The sequence below is a fragment of the Leuresthes tenuis genome, unplaced genomic scaffold (genome assembly GCF_036924035.1).
Source record: "Leuresthes tenuis unplaced genomic scaffold, fLeuTen1.0.hap1 SCAF_24, whole genome shotgun sequence".
In the NCBI taxonomy this organism is placed as follows: domain Eukaryota; kingdom Metazoa; phylum Chordata; class Actinopteri; order Atheriniformes; family Atherinopsidae; genus Leuresthes; species Leuresthes tenuis.
Window position 1 is genome coordinate 4,850,092 of NW_027325378.1, and position 19,585 is coordinate 4,869,676.

General features: G+C 41.0%; 3 protein-coding genes across 4 annotated transcripts in view; 2 read left to right on the forward strand and 1 right to left on the reverse strand.

The window, feature by feature from the left end:
• Nucleotides 1-19,585, forward strand: part of nell3 (NELL (neural EGFL like) family member 3) — a 217,275-nt gene that overhangs the window by 179,620 nt on the left and 18,070 nt on the right. The window lies entirely within an intron of this gene.
• Nucleotides 1-19,585, forward strand: part of LOC140284746 (apolipoprotein D-like) — a 251,193-nt gene that overhangs the window by 77,768 nt on the left and 153,840 nt on the right. The window lies entirely within an intron of this gene.
• Nucleotides 1-19,585, reverse strand: part of gpr158a (G protein-coupled receptor 158a) — a 76,546-nt gene that overhangs the window by 37,092 nt on the left and 19,869 nt on the right. For both annotated transcript variants that reach the window (XM_072378715.1, XM_072378714.1), the window contains exon 3: nt 797-899. In XM_072378715.1, coding sequence (XP_072234816.1) covers nt 797-899 — 103 coding nt within the window. The remainder of the gene's footprint in view (nt 1-796; nt 900-19,585) is intronic.

Genomic DNA, 19,585 nt, shown 5'->3' on the forward strand with positions numbered 1-19,585 from the left:
GACATCATAATGGGTGCAGTAAGACAGACACTTAAGAACTTGCTGGAATGAAGTCTGAGTGGGATGAGGCAGGAGAGAAAGTGGGCTAAAATAAAAGCTATGGCAGAGGAAAAGATAGAGGGCAGATGAAAACCACTGGGGCTCTGTGTTTGCAAAGGTCTTTTTTAATTAACTCACGGCAGACAAAATAAACTGGAGAAAGTAAGTATCATTAAAAAGATATTTCCCATCTCGAACCAGATTAGCCTCCCAAGACAGAAAGGTTACTTTAGTTTCCAGACAGGGCAGACATGGTTCTTGCAAATAGCTTGTTATGAAGTACAACTTTTATGAAGAGGCCTGAAGAAATTAGCCTTTTCTGCAAAACTACTTCCAATTAGGTCACAAGTATACTTCATAGGTTACTCATTTATAGCTAAATGAGTCAGTTGCATTACATTAATGTAAAAAAGTAACAAATATTCCAAAGAAAAATCATATTTAAGCTCATGTTCATTTGTAAAACAGGAGTAAAAGCACATCTGAGCCATTTAAAGGGGCTTCAAACTGAGGAAAAACAGGAGTTAGATGATGTGATTTTGATTGTATGTGTAAAAAATACATTTTCACCAAAGAGTTCTGCGATAAATACCAATTTGGAGTTGTGGAAGCAGCAAAATAAAACACAAATGTTTCATGGACCTGAAGAAGAGAAAAGCCAAACATCTGCAAATGTTTCATGGAACTGAAGAAGAGAAAAGCCAAACATCTGTCGTCTATTTTTCGTCTTTTTGTGATATTAATTGTGATGACTTACTTGAAAAGCCATCGACGGGCACTCTGTTGGGATGGTAGAATCCTTTCTTGCAGTGGCACTTGTATTTGTCCAAGACAAAACCATGACCACGGAGCGGCAAACACTGCGGACGGAAGAACAAATGCAGTAATCATCAACAACAATCGCCTGATGAGTCGTTTAAAACGGACAAACCAAGCCAGAAATAAAGCCTGCGGGTGAAATTCATGGAGCGGACGCAGGGAAGTGGGTCTAATTATTCCAGCTGTGAGAGTCCACTCCTTATCTGACCCTGCCTTCTCACGGCTCAACATTAAATTAGTGAGGCCTCCTCCGTCTGATAGAAAGTCTGATAGGAGACTGAATGAGGACTGGTGAGAAGAACACGAGGGCCATCGGGGGCAGACTCGGCAGACTTTATGGGTTGTTTGCCAAATTAGAGGATATGATGAATACCTCATTTAAGAAGAGACCTACAGAACAACCAGATTCCATCTTGTTGGAACACATTCAGGTCCTGGCCACAAACCCCTTCTTCCCCTCACTCTTGCACTCTCCCTCATACCTTGTAACAGACTTGTTTTCACACGTCCGTTTCCAAGCAGAGATGATAATAAGTTATCATTCCCAAGAAACGGCGCATGACTCAGAAAAGCAACGGTTCTTCAGCTGACATTTGACACGCTGTGAAGTGTTTGTGACCCGACTAAGAGATCTCGAGGCAAGGCCAGCGGCGGCGTCTAAATGAAGCACCTGACACTGTGATGCTCTTCACGCCGGACTGGACTCTGCACGTCTTAGGTAGCAGCTATTTTTGGCAGTCTCTCAAGGTCCTTGATGAGATCTGAAGGCATTTCTCAGTCGAAGCCTTGAGAGGCCAGTAAAGACTCAAAAGTAATTACCAGCTCGCTATTCAGCAAAAAAGGTTACCACTGAAGAGACCAAAGTATTTGTTGTAGCATTACACTAATCTGCTGAAAACTGGTCATTTGGTACATATCTATACCCACAATACTGACATAGTTACATATTTAATTCATATAAATGTATATATGCTATTATGTTAGCTGCTCTGCCCCATTAGTTTATCTTTCTTGTAGGACTGTGATACAACAATTATTGTACAACATATATTTCTGGTTTAAACAGAAGCACATTTTAGGGCTGCGCTTGAGATTAATTATTTGGATTTAACAATGGGCAAAATGCTGCTACTCGCAGTGTAGAACCGACACATTCCCACAGAGAACTATCAATACAGTATTGTTCTTACAGCTTGCAATTTTTCTGCAGCAAGCACCTGTTTTATTACAGAATCTCTTAAAAGCCCAGGGGACCCCCAGTTCTAACCAGCTTCCTCAGTCCAGCCACAACGTTGCCATTTCATGCTGAAAGCTCAAAAATGGTACCATAATTGACTTTTCCAGAGTTTTCACTTCCCTTTGTCAATGTGAAGACCCATCTTCTGGGAGGAGAAATTAGTTTAACATTCACCTACTTTTTCACGACACGATGATGTTTAAATGCCACAAGCATGAGAAGACAACTCAAGGGGTGAATAAGTGTTGTCTGCACAAGATCTTTGTTATTATCAGCCAGTTGTAAAGACACATTACTTGTTCCAAATGATTTAGTTGAAAGATAACAGTTTGACAGACATGAAACAGGATTTCTGCAGCACCAAGATGATTCCCAAAGAGCTATTAGCTGAAAATGTGGCATATCTCAGCATGGTGTGCAGTGTGTTCTTAAAACATTTGAGGAAAATGGACAAGTGGAGGACAAAAGAAGAAGTGTCAGGCCAAAAAAACTATCTACAGGATGAACAGGATCTGAAAGTGATGTCCTTAAGAAAGAGGAAAAAATCCATCAAAGACCTGACAGGACCTGAGAGATGCATCTGGACCTTCAGCTGATCCATCTACTGTTGGCCCAAGCCTCATCAGAAATGGTCTCCATGGAAGGGTGGCTGTCAAGAAGCCCTTCTTAAGGAAGGGAAACAGGGAGAAAAGGCTGAGCTATGCCAAATGACACAAGAAGTGGACTGAAAATCAGTGGCAACAGGTCTTATGGAGGGATGAATCCTCCCCAGAGCCCGGACCTCAACATTATTGAAGCAGTGTGGGATCATCTGACAGAGAACGGAACAAAAGGCAGCCGACATCCAAAGAAGAGCTTTGGGATGTCCTTCAAGAAGCCTGGAAAACTATTCCTGAAGACTACTTAAAGAAATGGCAGAAAGCTAGACTACATTTCCATATTTCAGCAGTATGTATCCTGTTTTCCTCCAGTATATAAAGAAATGAGGAGTGGCTCAAAACTTTTGCACAGGGCTGTATGCTCTGGACATGTGGACAAATGTACCTGTTACATGTTTTCTTTGGAGCCTTTCATACTAAACGTTAGAAAAACAAGGTTGAAGACTTGTTGGTGGACTTTGTGGAATATTTGAAGAGCCAGACATCGAACAGACTGGAGCTAAAACTCCAGCTAAATGAATATTGGATTTAGGGTAATCAAGTCTCCGGTTAAATGCTTTTACTGCTTATAGCATAAATATTACAGGTAAAAACATATCTATGGGGCGATTATGTATGAATGTCTGTGTGATCTTGCCAAATGCCAAATTTCTGTTAAGTTTTCACAATTACTTTTTACCTGCATGTGATCTCATGGCATTGGGCAGAAATAGCACACCACCCCAGGCATCGTGCATCCCTTTACAGCCTTACAGTTACACATGAAGCTGTTTGGGAAAACATTCAGGGCTGGGTGTTATTCCTCTACAGTACATGGTGCTGCTTCCTCTGGCTCGCTTCATGCATTTTGTGCTTATTAGAAGCGACACACAGCCTCGTTGCTGTCCTCTTTTCAAAGTAGTAGTGTTATGCGTGTATCTGTTTTGTGTCACTTTTATTGCATGTCAGACATTTAGGGGCATCGGTAAGTTCAAGCTTAAAAAGATACGCTGCATTTCACTCTCTCTGCACAGGCACCCGCACCAGTTCACGGTAAACCTGTAAAAGATTGCAACACACATGAGGAAAAATTATGATCGGCCCTAAATGTCAGGATACGAGAGGTAAGTGTTCATTTTGAATACCAATAAGGTGAGCCTGATCGAGGTGGAATCAAGGGGCAGATTAATGAAGCACTCACACAGGGCTCAGGAAGTGGTTTGGACTCACTGGTTAGTTTTAATTCTACGCATTCTGTGTGCATCAAAGTCAAAAGATAAGCCTTTAAGACACAAGGTTCACCAGCCTGGAGTTTCTTGTTTTGATTTAGGCTGCTGAGTTGTAGATTCCCTCATTAAAATCCACCTGGTGTAGCTTTGAATGAGGACTCTGCTGCACTATAAGTCAGGAAACTGATATCATCTTTGATTCCCCAGCAGTCATCTCCTCAGGACCGCACAAGTGTGCGGCAGCTACAGTCTGCCATTGTTAATATGCCCACCTCGTGGAGACACCAGGGGAAACGGCCAGAGACAGGTCTGCGTGTGTGTGTGTGTGAGAGTATGCATATTTTCAGTATGTGTGACAGGGAGAGCCAGGAATAGTCCTGGCAGTACATCCCAGTCCTGCCTGCTGCGGTGACAGATGAAGGGCTTTGGATGTGGAGTGTGTTGAACAGAGACACAGCCCACCTCCCTGCCACCTGCCATCAGTCACATGTGATCTCAGCCACAAGCCGGAGCCATTTCAGAGGGTCATAAAATGCAGGTTGTGGACCAGGTTTGCAAGTGAAAAGAGCTGCGACGGTCGGGGCCAAACATCGGGTGTAGCGTAAGGCTGTATTCAGATTAATTTGGGGAACCTATACCTCTTTAAACAAATGTAATATCAATGTGTTTAATAGAAACAGCTCTGTTTCCTTCCGGTTGTTTTATACCATATCGCTCACAGACTTATGTAGGCCTTGGTGACCTTTCTTTGCTGTGATGGAAGTCTTTTTCACTCTGTTTTGAGCTGTGAAAGACAAGCTGACGCCACCTCTGCACAAGGTTAATATAAAGCTTCTTTTTGGACTGTGAAGTTTGAAGACATATCTGTAACTCTGTACTGAAGTGCTTAACAAAGGTTTCCCCACAGTAATCCCTTGCACATGTTGTTATATCAGCTGTTGACGGATCAGAGATCACAGGTGTCCAGCTTAGGACTGCATTTTTGTCCTTTTACACACTGACATTCTTCCAGACTTCTTCAAGTGCTTCATGATTTTCTGCACTATACAGGGAAAGATACGTAAATCCCTTAAACATTTCATTTATTTTCGAGTGCATTTCTTGACAAACAGGAGTTCCTTTGATCCTTAAAGACCTGATTCTTTCATGGATGCTGATTTTGCACCAAATGTGATGTAAATGAACTGTTATCCATAGAGTCCCAACTCTCTCTGATTGAGCCAATTTATTCTGAGACATTTTATAAATCACCACAGTGGGCCTCAGAAATTGAGGGATAACAAGCAACATTCATGCAGGAGGTTATATTAATAATGTTAACAACTTAGACATGAATATGTTATTCATTACTGCACAAAATCTCTGTTATAGGGGTGCTTGTTATTCATACATTTTGGGCTTCTTTTTGTAATTTAAGTTGTGGAAATTTATAGAAATCAATCATACAATAATACTCTATGTATAGAGCTGTATCTTTTCTGTTAATAGGACAACATGCCGTAATAGTATTTCACATCAAATGCACACAGACAGTGGCCTACTTCTGCTGTATTTGCCTGGAATCTGCAACTAACTGTGGTTGAAGTCGACCATATTGTTGTTTTCCACAATGAGCTGAAGGCAAGAGTCACATCAAATCACTGAGAAATAATTAGATCTACGATATATAATTACAGAATCTATATCTGGACTTTCTGAAAAGGCGCATTTGTTCTGCACAACTGAGCTGAAGGTTGCAAAAAAAACACAGAATAGTGTCGGTGTTCATTACCTGCAGAGATGAATAAATACGATCAACGTCATTCAGCCTGTGTGACAGTCACATGTATGAGCGTCACCCACTGGTTGTCTACCTTAAGAGCACTGCTCATTGCTGTTTGCATCCAAGCTGTGGCAGCTGTCAATCAGGCACACTCTGACATGCTAATTGCCATGGCGACATGTGTGTGGCTGTGAGTGTGGGCCTTTTTACTGGAATGCGTCACACTGTCAGGCCAGCAAAAGTCTGCCTGCGGCAGAACTCAGAGACAGGCACAGCATACATGGCTCGTATGTGATTTTTTTTCCCCCCAGATTCTTAGTTACTGAATTTGATTTAGATCAAAATAAAAATCGTGACGAAGGTGAGTAGTATGACAGCACCAAGATGCTGGTTAAATCCCTGAATTCTAATTAAAAGTGCTATAAGGATTAAAAGAGGAACCTGACTGTAACATTAACGCTGTAATGACATCAGAGGCCAGACACCAGGATTGAATAAAATGCATCATAAACTGGTCGATGACCCGATTCTGCCATTAAATTATGATAGAAGGTTTTGCTGCTGAGTCGAACCAAGTCTTCCATGTCAGCATCAGGGAAACAAAATGTCAGAGGGGACACCAGCATATCAGCCAGTCCACCAGCAGGATGCCCCACTAAATTATCTAAATGTGAACCATCCATCATCCTGTCTTCACCAGACCTTCCTTATTGTAGCATCCGCCTTCTAAACTGTCATCTGACGGTGGTTGTAGAGATCAGACGATTAACAGTTGAAAAGTAGTTGGGAGGCAGCAGAGAAAAGAGCTTCTCAACATCATCTATCATGGCTCGAAACGCCTCGTTATGAAGAGTGTTGATTGGAGCCAAGTGATGGGTGATCACATGTACAGCTGGGAACTTAGAGTGTGATGATGCACTATGTAACGTCTGAGTTGATGATGTTTGTGTTGTCCTCCGGCTGGTGTTTTCTTTTCCTTCGTTGCTAGCTCGTGTATTTTGTTGTGGCATTTGAGGTGCTTGTAGAGATTTGGGGACGTTACTGTGCAGGTGCTGCAGTGACGACAGATAATGACGCCTTGTGCTTCATCATCAGGTTTAAAGCTGAAAAAGTTCTTTCTTTTTGGCACCAGTAAGGTTGTTTTTTTTTTTTCCATATCCAGGTTTTTTTCTCATGTGTCTATGCATGAAATCTGCACGGCATCTTTTAACTTATCTAGACAGTTGCTTGTTTTTATTAATTTTAATTATTTTATTTCTTTCTCTTTGTATTCTTTTACATATTTTTAATGCTTCTTCCTCTCCTCACACTGAATAGATTTCTACATGAAATGTGCTATACAAATAAATTTGACTTTTTGGACATATCGAAGCTCCTTTTGTGCCTCAAACTTTGCCAACTAAAGCTATCCTGTTTAGGTCTGCCTCCTTGTGTGGAACACGCTAAATGAAGAAGAGATCAAGGGGAGGTGATTGAGCTGTATGACTGAATTATTTGCTGATATCTGGTCCGATTGGTTAATTGATTTAGCTTTAATGTGTGAGTGTGACTGCTGTGACATCTTGGATTGTAGCATAAACTCAGCGTGTGAATGCAGATGAACTGAGATAGTACAACAGTGAGTCTATTTTTGGGTTGTTCTTTACATTCATCACGTAACCATCTGTAGGTATAGTCCGATTTTTTTTTACCATCGGTTATTACTATCATTCATATTCCGTTCTTACTGATAATTTTCACTTTTGTATTAACTATTATTTTTGCTGTATGTGAGTCAACTGAGAGGTTTTCAGACAGTAAGGCTCCACACATATGCGTCACCACTCTCAGTCTGAAGTGTCGGCCATAACACTACTTTACTTCTCAGGATGTGCACAGGCATGGATTTTTAAGCAATCGGAGGAGAAAGAGCAAGACAAGATGGTCTGCTCAGCTGCATTTTATTCCAATTGTTGTTTTGTGTGTGGTTTGTTTAGTTTTGTTTTGCTGGTAAACAAAATACAAACAATAAGTACAGATTATTCAGTGCTGTGTTACATATATTAAGCATAATGTACAAATAAACACACATTCTGTGATGAATTCCCAATCGACCTGACTATCTAACATACTGTGTATTATCTATTATTCTTGGCTGCCATACAACTAAAGCTGAAGTACGCTTCAGGTAAGAACATTTTACGTTCTATCAAGTCACTGATAAATGACACTAGCTGTCCAGCCTTACTTTTCACTGACTCACACTCCTAAAAAAAACATTTGATCACGTCTAACAAGCACACAACGTTAGAAACACCACGCAGACTTTCTGAACATAACAAGACTGCTCTGCTGGTAAAAATCACATCAAGTGCTCGCTGGGTTTTGAGAATTTACTCAACAGAAAGAAGCTATTTGTCCCTGAAAGGTAAAGGTGGATGCTGGTATGAAATTCATTTTCTTTTATGAGAGTTGACAGTGTAAATCTAAAAAAAGGCAAAGCCGGATCTTTATGCACTGCTTCTTCCCATAAAATGACCGCACTTCCTATACAAAAACATGCACACGCTCCACACTTCAGTGATTCTCCTCCATCACCTTTTTCTGACATGAAGCAGGGAATAAAAAACAACTCAAAGTGTGGCACTAATTGCCACAGTGGCCAGGCGTCTTCCACCTGACCGGGAAACCAGAAACTCACTTAATTCTGCTCGCTAATTAGAGCCTGCCGAGAAGTCTTCCTCTCTTTGAAATAAGCCCACGCTCATCCGGTCCAACATAGTGCCTAATCAACCACGAATGGGACTCGGTAGATATTTGTAATGACCTTACGGAGTGCAACATGAACCCTGAGGAAAGCTTATCATGAAGTAATTACAGACTGAACTATAGAAAACACAGGCAGGAGTGTGGAAGGAGGTGGGCAGTCCGTCCTGCACATACAGTTCAGTGTGGATGTGTCGTGAAAATTACCAGCTCAGCGTGAGACGTGCAAGTACGCACGAGGGAAATCAGAAGTTGCATAAAGTTTGTGTTTGTTTGGAGGGTAAATAAAGGAGTTTTTCACAGTTTGTTAAACACCAACACATCCTCCTGTGATACTCTTTTACAACCTTTGGCTCAATAAGATACGCACAATTAAATAAATGCATGCAAGTGTTTGTTGATTTTACTCATTAGAATAAAGTACACGTCCCGGGGAGTACTTTAAAAAGTTCATGTTTTTTAACTTTGTGAACATTTTCAAGTGGCTTTTTATCTTATATGCAGGATTCTGTATATGATGAACAAAACAAGACGTCAGCACCAAATCTGCGCTGCTTTATGGCAAATTAAATCTTAATAATGCCCCTTTTCCATGCTTACATGCGTCTGATCAAATCTACCATGATAGATCAAACTCTTTGACACTTCTGCACATTGTGCGCTCCGGTTGGATCGTCTACTTTGCCTTCCCATAAACTTAAATACTGGCATTTCCTCAACTCTGAAGCTATTCTTGGTCTGCTCGCAACTTATCTACAGACTTACATCCTTCAACAAAGTTCTTTTAAGCTCTTAAGCACGCCGCTTCCTCTGCTTGGAATCAGCTGAATCTTAAGAAGTCAGTTTCACGAAACAGAATGAGCATATTTCAGACATGTATGAGACAGATAAGTCTGGCTGCAGATGCTGCAACTGACCCGTTTCCCCTGTTTGGCCTGCAGTGATTTAAGTTTATTGATGTTTTCTGCACAGTGTGTGAGAGTGTGTCAAGTGTGTTATTCCTGCTGCTTATCTTGGCCAGGAAAAGAGATATAAGAGCTATATATGTGTTGCTAATTCCTGGTTTCAATAAAGGTAACAACTGTCTATTGTCATGTCATGTTTTGTTTTTTGTCATGTCTTGTTTTAGGTTCATTTCTACTCAATAGTTTTTTGCTGTTTGCCACATTAGGTTCACTCAAGTCACCTGTCTTTGTTTCACAGCTGCACTCCATCACCAATCACCTCAGATCTCTTCAGATCTTTGTCAGGTCAGGTTTTTCCTCAGCCATAGTCTTGTTTTGTTGTTTTTTCACAGTTTAGATTTCATATTATCCGACTCAGTGGCACTTATTGTGTTAAATAAATCAAGTTTAATTTTGAATTCTGCATCTGGGTCCAATCTCTACCACGTCCACCTCCATCTACACCCGATTGTGACACCGATATGGCACCTATGCAAGCTTTTTAGACACATAATCAAACCACACTTCTATCTTTATTTACTTATTCTACAAGACAAATTGTTTTCCTGGTAAAAACCAACAAACAATACTTTTCCTTTGACCGTCACTTCTGCCAGTCATTTACCAACTCAATTACATTGTTGATATCTAAAATGTAAAATCTTGCAAGACAAAACTCATATTTTAGATAAGAAATCATTCTATATAGATAATGTGATTATATGTATAATATAGCTGGTTACAACTCTAACGGTTGGGTCTGAAAATGCGTTTTAGCCACTTAAAGTATGGGGAGAGACCAAGGATCAAGGTTTATCTAACACAAACAAAAAAGTATTAGCTGTTTTCGAAGGTATTCAATCCAATGGGCTTGTGTTATATATCACCACAGCTGACATATTCCTTTCTTTGATCATCCTCTGAAATATTTTGTCCTCAGTATATGGGCGCATCACTCCAGTATTTACCATTGTGCAGCATAAAAAAGTTTTACTATGTTTGAGCAGAGATGAGGGCGAGGAGCTGCGGGCACCGACACAGATGCAGAGAGCTACTAATTTGCATGTTCACAGAAGCATGAATACTTAATGAGCCACAGAGTTACATCTATGCCACTTTATGATGGGTATTTTTTTCATGTAATCATGAGGAGCAAAGATGAGTTTTCAGTTTAATCAGTGCCTGGAGAAAAACTTGCCTTGAGGCCAGAATTACTATTATTTTGTGCCTGTTGCAAACTGTCTTTTGGAGTTAAAGAGCTACTGTTGGTATTTACTAATGAGGCACAGTGCTAAGCTAGCGCCTAAAAGGGGGGATCACAGTGATCTTAGCACCTGGCCCTGTATTTAAATTTTTTTTTGCCAGAATGCAGATTTTGGCAGCACTAAAATGAACTTCACGAAGGGATCTGCTAAACTTTGCCCTGTGTGATTTGTTGCAGATTGTGCCTGATTGTCTTTACTTTAACCCTTGACTGTGATTGAGGCACAGTGTGTGAAGGATTCTTTTAGAATGATTAGCATGTGCTAAAGGAAATCGAAGATGACCTGGAAACTCTTACTGGAGGGAAAATAATCTTAACTTAAACAGGTTCACACTCATATGCTTTCTGTTTTAGCAACAAGTCACTGGTAAATTACTGAGTACTGATAGTTAACTGGTCTGGTTGTTTGTCTTTCTGTGCTAATTTGCACTGCTTCTAGTAGATTAGGTCAGTGTTTCTCAATCATGGTCCTCAAGGCCCCCCGCCCTGCATATTTTTCATGCTTCCCTGCTCCAGCACACCTGATTCAAATTAATGGGTCGTCCTGAGCCTTCTGCAGAGCTTAAAGACCTCACCTATTTATTTGAATCAGGTGTGCTGCAGCAGGGGAACATGGAAAACATGCAGGGCGGGGTGCGAAACACTGGGTTAGGTCATCACTGAAATGAGCTGGTTGCCCCAGTGTTTGTAAATCAGGTTTACCTGAAGAACTGGACACTCTCATTGGTGTCGTTCATGATTTGCAGGCACGTGTTTATTTGCCAAGTTTAGTAAATCGAGCCGTAGGTGTTGGAGACGGAAATATTTAAACTAAAACTGTGGTTTGTGTTTAGAAACTTGAGGCATGGAGTCTTAAACACTCTGAAGTGGGAAAGGATCTTATAAACAGATGCATTAGAGTAAGATCCAGATTAAATCCAGGCTAAAAGTTAACTTGCTATTTCTGTATAGGCTTAGCATCAAACATTCAACACTCTGTTAGTGAGTCCAACCCACACACTGAAACATATTACACCGTAGATGGGAACAGCTGTCATGAAAAAGTACACAATATGCTTCCATCTCTACAAAGAAAAAACTGATTTTTTTTTGTTTTGTGTCTACTTCACAGTTAACTGAGATGAAACATTACCAAACCCATGACATCTAAGATTCCTGTGCATGTATTGCTACGCAGACAATGCACACTGCTATCATCTGCTAGCATTTACGTTGTGTGACATTTACAGCGTCATGTGACTAGCTTCTAAGTTGTCAAAACAATCAGGCTTCTGGATGCAGCCTGTAGCCTGGAATAACTTGAGAATTTATGGTGCTGACCTTCAACCCAAAGCTGAAAACTATAACAAGCTGTCTGCATGTGCAAACTGCTTTCTAAGAAAGTCTAACATGAGACAACCAACCGTTGCAGTGTTTCTCAAGAACATCCCATTTATTATGAAAAGGTGAAAAGGCATTACAAAACTCAAGCCCTGTCGATCTCATCTACATGTCCTTCATATTAATTGGAGAGGAAGAGCGGCTGCAGCTAAACTTTTCAGTGAAAAACTAAAATAAATCTGTACCTGCTGAGTCCAATAAAAAGAGACGCAGATGCTCAGAAACACACACAAGAAGAAGCTTTGCTGTTGAGTTTATCCAAATCTCTGCCGCTTAAAAAATCCTACCTTCACTTTGAGAAATAGTTTTCCAATTAGAGACGAAGGAAGAATGAGAAATTGGAAGAAATTAATAAGCAAAACTAACATAAGACCAAATAAAGGCTTACATGCCCTTTGGCTAGATGACCATCTGGCGCAGCTGGCTCACTAGCTGCTTCAGTAGCAACTAAGTGAAGTACATTACGGTTTATATGTGAGTAAATGAGACTGAAAGGGCAAATAGACGGTTAATAATTCTGACATCATAATGTCTGCTTCCGGCTGAGATGTCCGGCTTTGGGCTGAGTAAATCTGTGTTCAGTTCAGACCAGAATTTCAAGCTGTTGCACCTCAGATGTACAAACACACAGAGCGCCTGCAGAGTGGCAGAGACATTTCAGAGTGCTGGATGACTGTGGCTCTGCGCTCAGAGGGACAGTCAGACAGCCAGCCAGGCCTTTAAAAGAGGTCAAATATCTCGAGTTAGCCTTAGCAGAGCAGCAGGGCCTCGCTTTGGGTGCTGTCCAAAGACCAAAGCCTAAACACCAGCAAGATAAACACTCTGGCCTGGAGGGAGCTTAACGCTGCCATCGGGCTGGAACGAGTAAACACATACAGCTCCTTAGTGCACACACAACAGACACCATGGGATACTGCTTTCATAATCACATTCACAGCTTATGGAAGTGTCAAAGTGAACTGGCCTGGCACATATTCATGCCATGCTCACACAGTAAAATGCACAGCAATGTTGAAAAATGCACAGTCCTGCAAATATACACCGCATGTACACAGACAAAAGCATAAAAGATGGATAACAAGCGCTGAAAAAGAGCAGCAGGAATGTACGAAAGTTACTCCTTAGCAGCCTCAGGGAGAAATGGTCACAAATGTGGGCGATGAATGAAAGGGACGTATACTGTTGTCCTCCAGTCATCTTTATCTATCGAGGACTTGCCAAGCATCAAATCCTTAAAAACGATTGTTAACAGACAGCAACTGATCTTAAACCATCAGCTGTTTTTACCAAAGTCTGTCTCACACATCTCAATAAGAACTCAGACACCTTCATTGGACCTTAAACTCAATTGGAGTCCAGTTTTCACTGTATCTTCGCTCTTTCTGTGTCTGTTTCCACCTTTTGTTTGATGGTCCAAACACCCTGAATAGAGAGGGCTACAGGGCACAGAGCAGCTTATTTCTGATCCAATACAGGATTTAATTGTTGTTGATCGGAGATGCGATTTACACTGAGATGACATCAAGGAAATATTGACTTATTGAGCGTCTTTATTTCATTACACTGGTTAAAAAAAAACCCACTAACACCAGCTCGCATCTGGCTTTCAGTTAAACAGGATTGCATTAAATGGGTATTCAATGCATCAGTTGAGTGCTTTTCTTGATCACACCAGTGTACACACCAGTTTTCACTGGGAGTGCTTGTGGCAGGGATACAAGAATGGGCGCAGCTCACGTTTTCTTTGCAGAAACATACATTTACCGACTGTATCGTCTCCCACTGAGCTTCTGAAACTGAAAGATTGACTGATTTTACCCATGTACAAGTCAACTGGCAGCTCACTCTTAGTCCTGCTTTGTCAGGTTAATATCCACGGTCAAGTTAAAAATGACAAACTTCCTTCATTTTCTCAGAGTAGCGCTTATCAGAAATAGTTCTTCAGATGTTTTCACGGTGTCAGTCTAGTCTCTTTTCCCCTTCCGCCATGTCTTTGTGCTTAATTGCAGAACAAGTTCCTGATGTGCGAGGCAGGTGCAGCTGCAGCTCATTATCCACGCTCTCCATAAATACCTGGTTGCATCATCCACTCGTCGCCAGATCTTTGCACTACCAGCAATCAGTCAGGCTGCGTCTTAGTTCCTTAGCTTCCAAGCCTTGTAAAGTGTTTTTCTTTTCTAGAGCTCTGCCTTACCACCATCCTAAGCTGCCCTGGGAGCCAAGACCACTTGCCAAATATCACATGCACATATCAATGCACATATCTCCAAGTCAAGCCAATAAATCCATCATAACTGATCTCAGCCTTTGACTTTGCTTTTGGATCCTGGGGGTTAGCGGTCGTTTCTCAACCGTTTCTGAATGCACCGTAGCCCCCAGAGTGCTGAGAATAAACACGCTGCTCCTGGATGTGGGAAAAGATTTAATTGGCTTGTTACAGCAGGTGTGAGTTTGAAAAAAACATTTGAACAATCTACTTTTGGTGTAAACAATGAACTAAAATGTCTTTGCACCAACAAAAAAATACAGATTTTATATTTTTACCTTGTTGGCTCGTTTTCTTATTATCATCTCATCTGTTCATTACCTGAACTGAGGTTCAGGTAATTACAAAAAATGAAGAATTAAAAAACAACTAAATCAAGTGTTTTAACCCAGACTGTGGTGTCATGACATGTTATTCGATACGCATTTCTCTTACCTCTATATAAAACAAGTTTTTCAGCAATTAGGGCTGCATAAAAGTGTATAAAACTCCAGATGGATCTACATCTTTAAGATCATTTTAATCTTTCTTTCTACCGTGAGGACAGTTGTGTTTCTTTTCTTTTTTTTTTGGTCTATTTTTAAACTTAATATCCAGGCCTATTTTTAGTGCAGCAATACTAATCAACACAAAATAATTCACTTAGATTAAAGGAGACATGTCTATCCTTTTTTTCCCCAGGAGCTGACACAGTTTCCTGAGATCCTAATGAAATGTGCTTTGTTCAAAATTAAAGAGAGACAGTACAGTAGCTCTTCTTTCTTCCACTGATTTACAGCTTTTTTCATTTCAGGCCGTAGAGTGACCCGCTGGACTCCACAATGCCCCTCTGTTCTTCAAGGTCTGCCCCTTTTCATATCTGTTGTACTCGATAACTTTTGGAGAACTTTCGTGCTGTGCTGATGGTGCATTCAATGTCAAATGGTAAATTAGACTTTCTAACTTGTGACTTGAAACAAAAAACAAATTAAATTATGGCTAATATAAATCAGATGTCCTCGTCCACTTGAAAGTAACAAAAACTCGAGGAGCTCCAGCAATCATATGAGATACAGCGGAAGGAGGCTGGATAACTGTGTGAAGTTTTTACCCTGCAAAGCCAAACAGGTCCATGAATGCAGAATTTTCAGATATATGAGGCTTAAAACAAAATGTCAGGGAACACACATATATGCTCCCCAGCACAGAGTGTTTGTTTTTCATAATATGTACCTTTTAAATGTGTTTGTGCACAGAACTATTCGGTTTCTGTGGTATCGAAAACTCTTATCAACTCCAGAGCATAATCACAACTCTGGTGAGCAATCACCCAGTTTATAGGCTCCTGAATATCCTCCTGACAGAAAACATAGCAAGGAATGTACTAAATAAGGATGCTTCAAGCCATTACTCTTCACCCAAACTGCTGCAATGAGATCAGTAGGTTAAAGGGGCCGTTGTGACACAACTCTTGACACCAGTCTCCTGAGGGAATCTCTGCCCCCACCCTCGAGGCTGTGTTTACAACGACTGGAGGAATCCCCAAGATGCTAAAACAACTTCTGTTTATGTCTTACAGAAGGCAGTCGGGCTTGCAGAAAGAAGCAGTAAGCATTTTTGTTGAATGATTGCAGAGGGAGCACTTGGAACAGGAAAGCTGTCAGAGAAACAAGCAGATAAACGTTACCCGCCGTTGCACAACTAATGTGTACCACATTCACAGAGGGGCTCGGGGAGTTTCCTGAGCGTACAGCATGTCGAGTGAAAAATGAAGATCCAGTGGAGATTGACACATGTGACATAACGATATGTGGTATCCAAGGCAGCTGTGCTGACTGTATTTGTAGTTTCTAGCAAGTAACATGTAATATATAATCAAATCAGTTCAGGAATAATTGTTTATTCATCTTTTAACAACCTTAAAAAACATTTTTAAACGTATGACTTCGGTGCTTCAGTGTATGTTATTATCCCCAAATGAGGAACAGGCTTACATTAACTATTCAATTACACAGATTAAATACAAAGCAACATTTAATTGCATGTTTTATTGCTTTTGGTATTGCATTCAGGGAGCATTTTAGCAGCGGAATAGAAATGCAAATCCAGACTTTCAGTCACAATGTAGCTGCCTAATGAACAAAACAGTTTAATGATTTCTGCATGTTGCACAAAAGGAAAATGATCATAGGACAGAATGAGGTGTAAATATGTTGCATTTGCAGGTAAAGTTCAAACCAATCTGACACTGATTGTCAGTTAGTGTCCCATAAGTTTAGCTACCATTCCTTCTTAGATCTGAAACAAATCAAATTAAACTAAATACTGTTTTGCCTGTTGGGCTGACAGGTAATCTGAAAGTCACACTCTTGCAGCAGCATTTTACGTGGTCTCCTGCAGACAAAGGGTTCGTTATCGTGGCAGCCCATACAGTACACCCCCATTGTGTGATCTGTCTGACCCCCGTTAGTTAAAGGCAGGGTGCGAGTAAAGATTGCAGCGAAAGAGACAATGAGATCAAAATAACAGACGCAGTGCAGGACTCGAACGGCTTGTTTGCAGGTCCCCAGCTGAGTTGATGCCAATCAGCTGTTTTTGGCTTTCAATCCAAACTCAGCACATCTGGTTTTCTTTTAGCGATTTCCAAACATTTTCCATACGTGCAAATGTATGTATGCTTGGATATTCTTAAACTCTGAAGCAACCATTGTCTCGTTTGTGTCGCTGTCGCCCTGTGATGGGCTGGCGACCTGTCCAGGGTGCACCCTGCCTCTCGCCCAATGGCAGCCCCGCAACCCTAAATTGGATTAAGCGGGTATGAAAAATGAATGAATGGATAGTTTTAGTTGAACTAAAACAATTAGGTTTCATAAACATCTCAATGAATGCATACAATATGGAGACAAACGTATAACTTACACATACAGTCATCTCATGGAGACCAAATTCTGCATGTAGTGATGCTACAGAGACTTAACATGCAAGCAGCTGGCATTCATTTTGGTGTTAAGACCAGGAAATGTTAATGTTGTTGAGACAAAAACAACCAAATCCGGTGTCTCCACCTTTTATTTATTCATTAAACGACTAAGATTGGTTAGCTGCATTGTGTACAAAGTGCTGAACTTAGAACTTAGGGGCTCACACGTGTGTTTAAGGTAAAAAATAAAACAGGCGAGGGCAAGAAGCAGAGGAGGGCAGCAGTGGTTGTTTAACTCTAATGCCATCATTAATTCAGCTGCACAGGGTGCACGGAGGAGAAACCAGCATGTGATTGAGATGATAGCAGGCTGAGCCGAGGCAACCTCGTGAACTAAGGTCAAGATGTAACAGTGATTCATCAGACAGAAACAAAATATCCACTTTAGCTTCCCAACAGCAGATGCAGAAACACAGCGATGGAAAAATCAAACCACACGTGGAGCAGAGCGTTCTGAACACAGACACCATGACATTTGCCTGTCAGGCAGCAGTTTGACTGGAATTTTTTCATGGAAGTGCTTCAGCCTGTCACAATAAATAAAGCAGCTGTCGAACGTTTTGATGCACAGAACCGTTCATTTTTAACGAGTGATGTGCCCAAACTGTTTTCTTTGGTGCTGTATTTTTGTTTGGATGACATTTTGTCCCAAATATATAATATAATTACAATGAACAACATTTAAGACCATTTGAGAACACTGATTTAACAATATTATGAAAATATACGATTGAAAGTGGAGAGTTTTAAAGACAATGGATTTAATTTCAGTTGCAGAATGTAAAATCATGAAAAATAGATTAATTAAATAGGAAATAAAATTAATTAATTAATTTGAAAGACATCAAAGTTGGATTAACTCTGAAAGTGGTCGGGTTGAAGATTAGCTCATTTGCTTTTGAGCAGAATAACTCAAACGACTTTTTATGTTCCATTTAGTGATCGTGTTTCAAAAGTTTAGCTTTTTCAGTCTTACTGAATCTGGATAAAATCAGGTTTACAATGTTTAACCTTTCAGTTTCAAACAAAGTTTTACATTAAGTTTAACAAAGTCCATAATTTGAAGTAATTGTTTCCTGTGGGACGTTATCAGTCTCTCTCATGGTTGTGGAGGAATCTTGGCCCACTCTTCCCTCCAACGTTGCCTCAGCTCATTGAGGTTTGCAGCATTGGTTTCTGCACAGCTCTCTGAAGGTCCCACCACAGCATTTCAGTCAGGCTGAGGTCTGGACTCTGACTGGACCATTGTAACACCTTGATTCTTTTCTTTTTCACACATTCTGTTGTAGATCTGCTGCTGTGTTTGGGATCATTGTCCTGTTGATGAGCCAGTTTCAGCCCAGCTTTAGCTGTGGGACAGATGGCCTCACATTTGACTCTAGAATACTTTGGTATCCAGAGGAGTTCATGGTGGACTCAATGACTGCAAGGTGCCCAGGTCCTGTGGCTGCAGAACCAGCCCAGATCATCAGCCCTCCACCACCGTGCTTGACAGCTGGTATGAGGTGTTTGTGCTGATATGCTGTGTTTGGTTTCCTCCAAACGTGCTGCTGTGCATTATGACCAAACATCTCCACTTTGCTCTGGTCTGTCCAAAGGACATTGTTCCAGAAGTCTTGTGCTTTGTTCAGATGCAGCTTTGCAAACCTAAGCTGTGCTGCCATGTTCTTTTTAGAGAGAAGAGGCTTTCTCCTGCAGCCCTTCCAAACAAGCCATCCTTGTTCATTTTTCATCATTTTCTGTACCCAGCGTAGGGGGCTGGAGCAGAGAGGCAGGGCACACTCTGGACGGGTCAACAACCATGCACACTAACACTCACTCCACTCAATTTACAGACGTCAATTAACCTAAAATGCATGTTTTTGGATGATGGGAGGTGGCCAGAGTACCTGTAGCGCCACACATTCATGGGGGAAACATGCAAACTCCACACAGAAAGGCCAGGATTCAAACCAGGAACCCTTTTGCTTTGAGGCGACAGTCCTGACCAACACACCACCTGACGCTTGTTCAGTCTTTTTCTCATCGTACTGTAGTAAACATTTAACATAAGTGAGACCTGTAGTGTCTGAGATGTAGCTCTTAGGATCTTTGGACTTTCTCTGAGCATTGCACTGTCTGACCATGGGTTGAACTTGCTTATATGGAGCGGACACATCCATTGTTGATGATAAATAATCTGAATATGTATCAAAGCTCAACATAAGTCAAACTCGTGGCCGTCACTGCTCTCACTCGGTGGTGGTTGTGTCACTTATTGTCATAACGCTCATTCAGGTAATGTGTCACTGCCTTTCACAGGG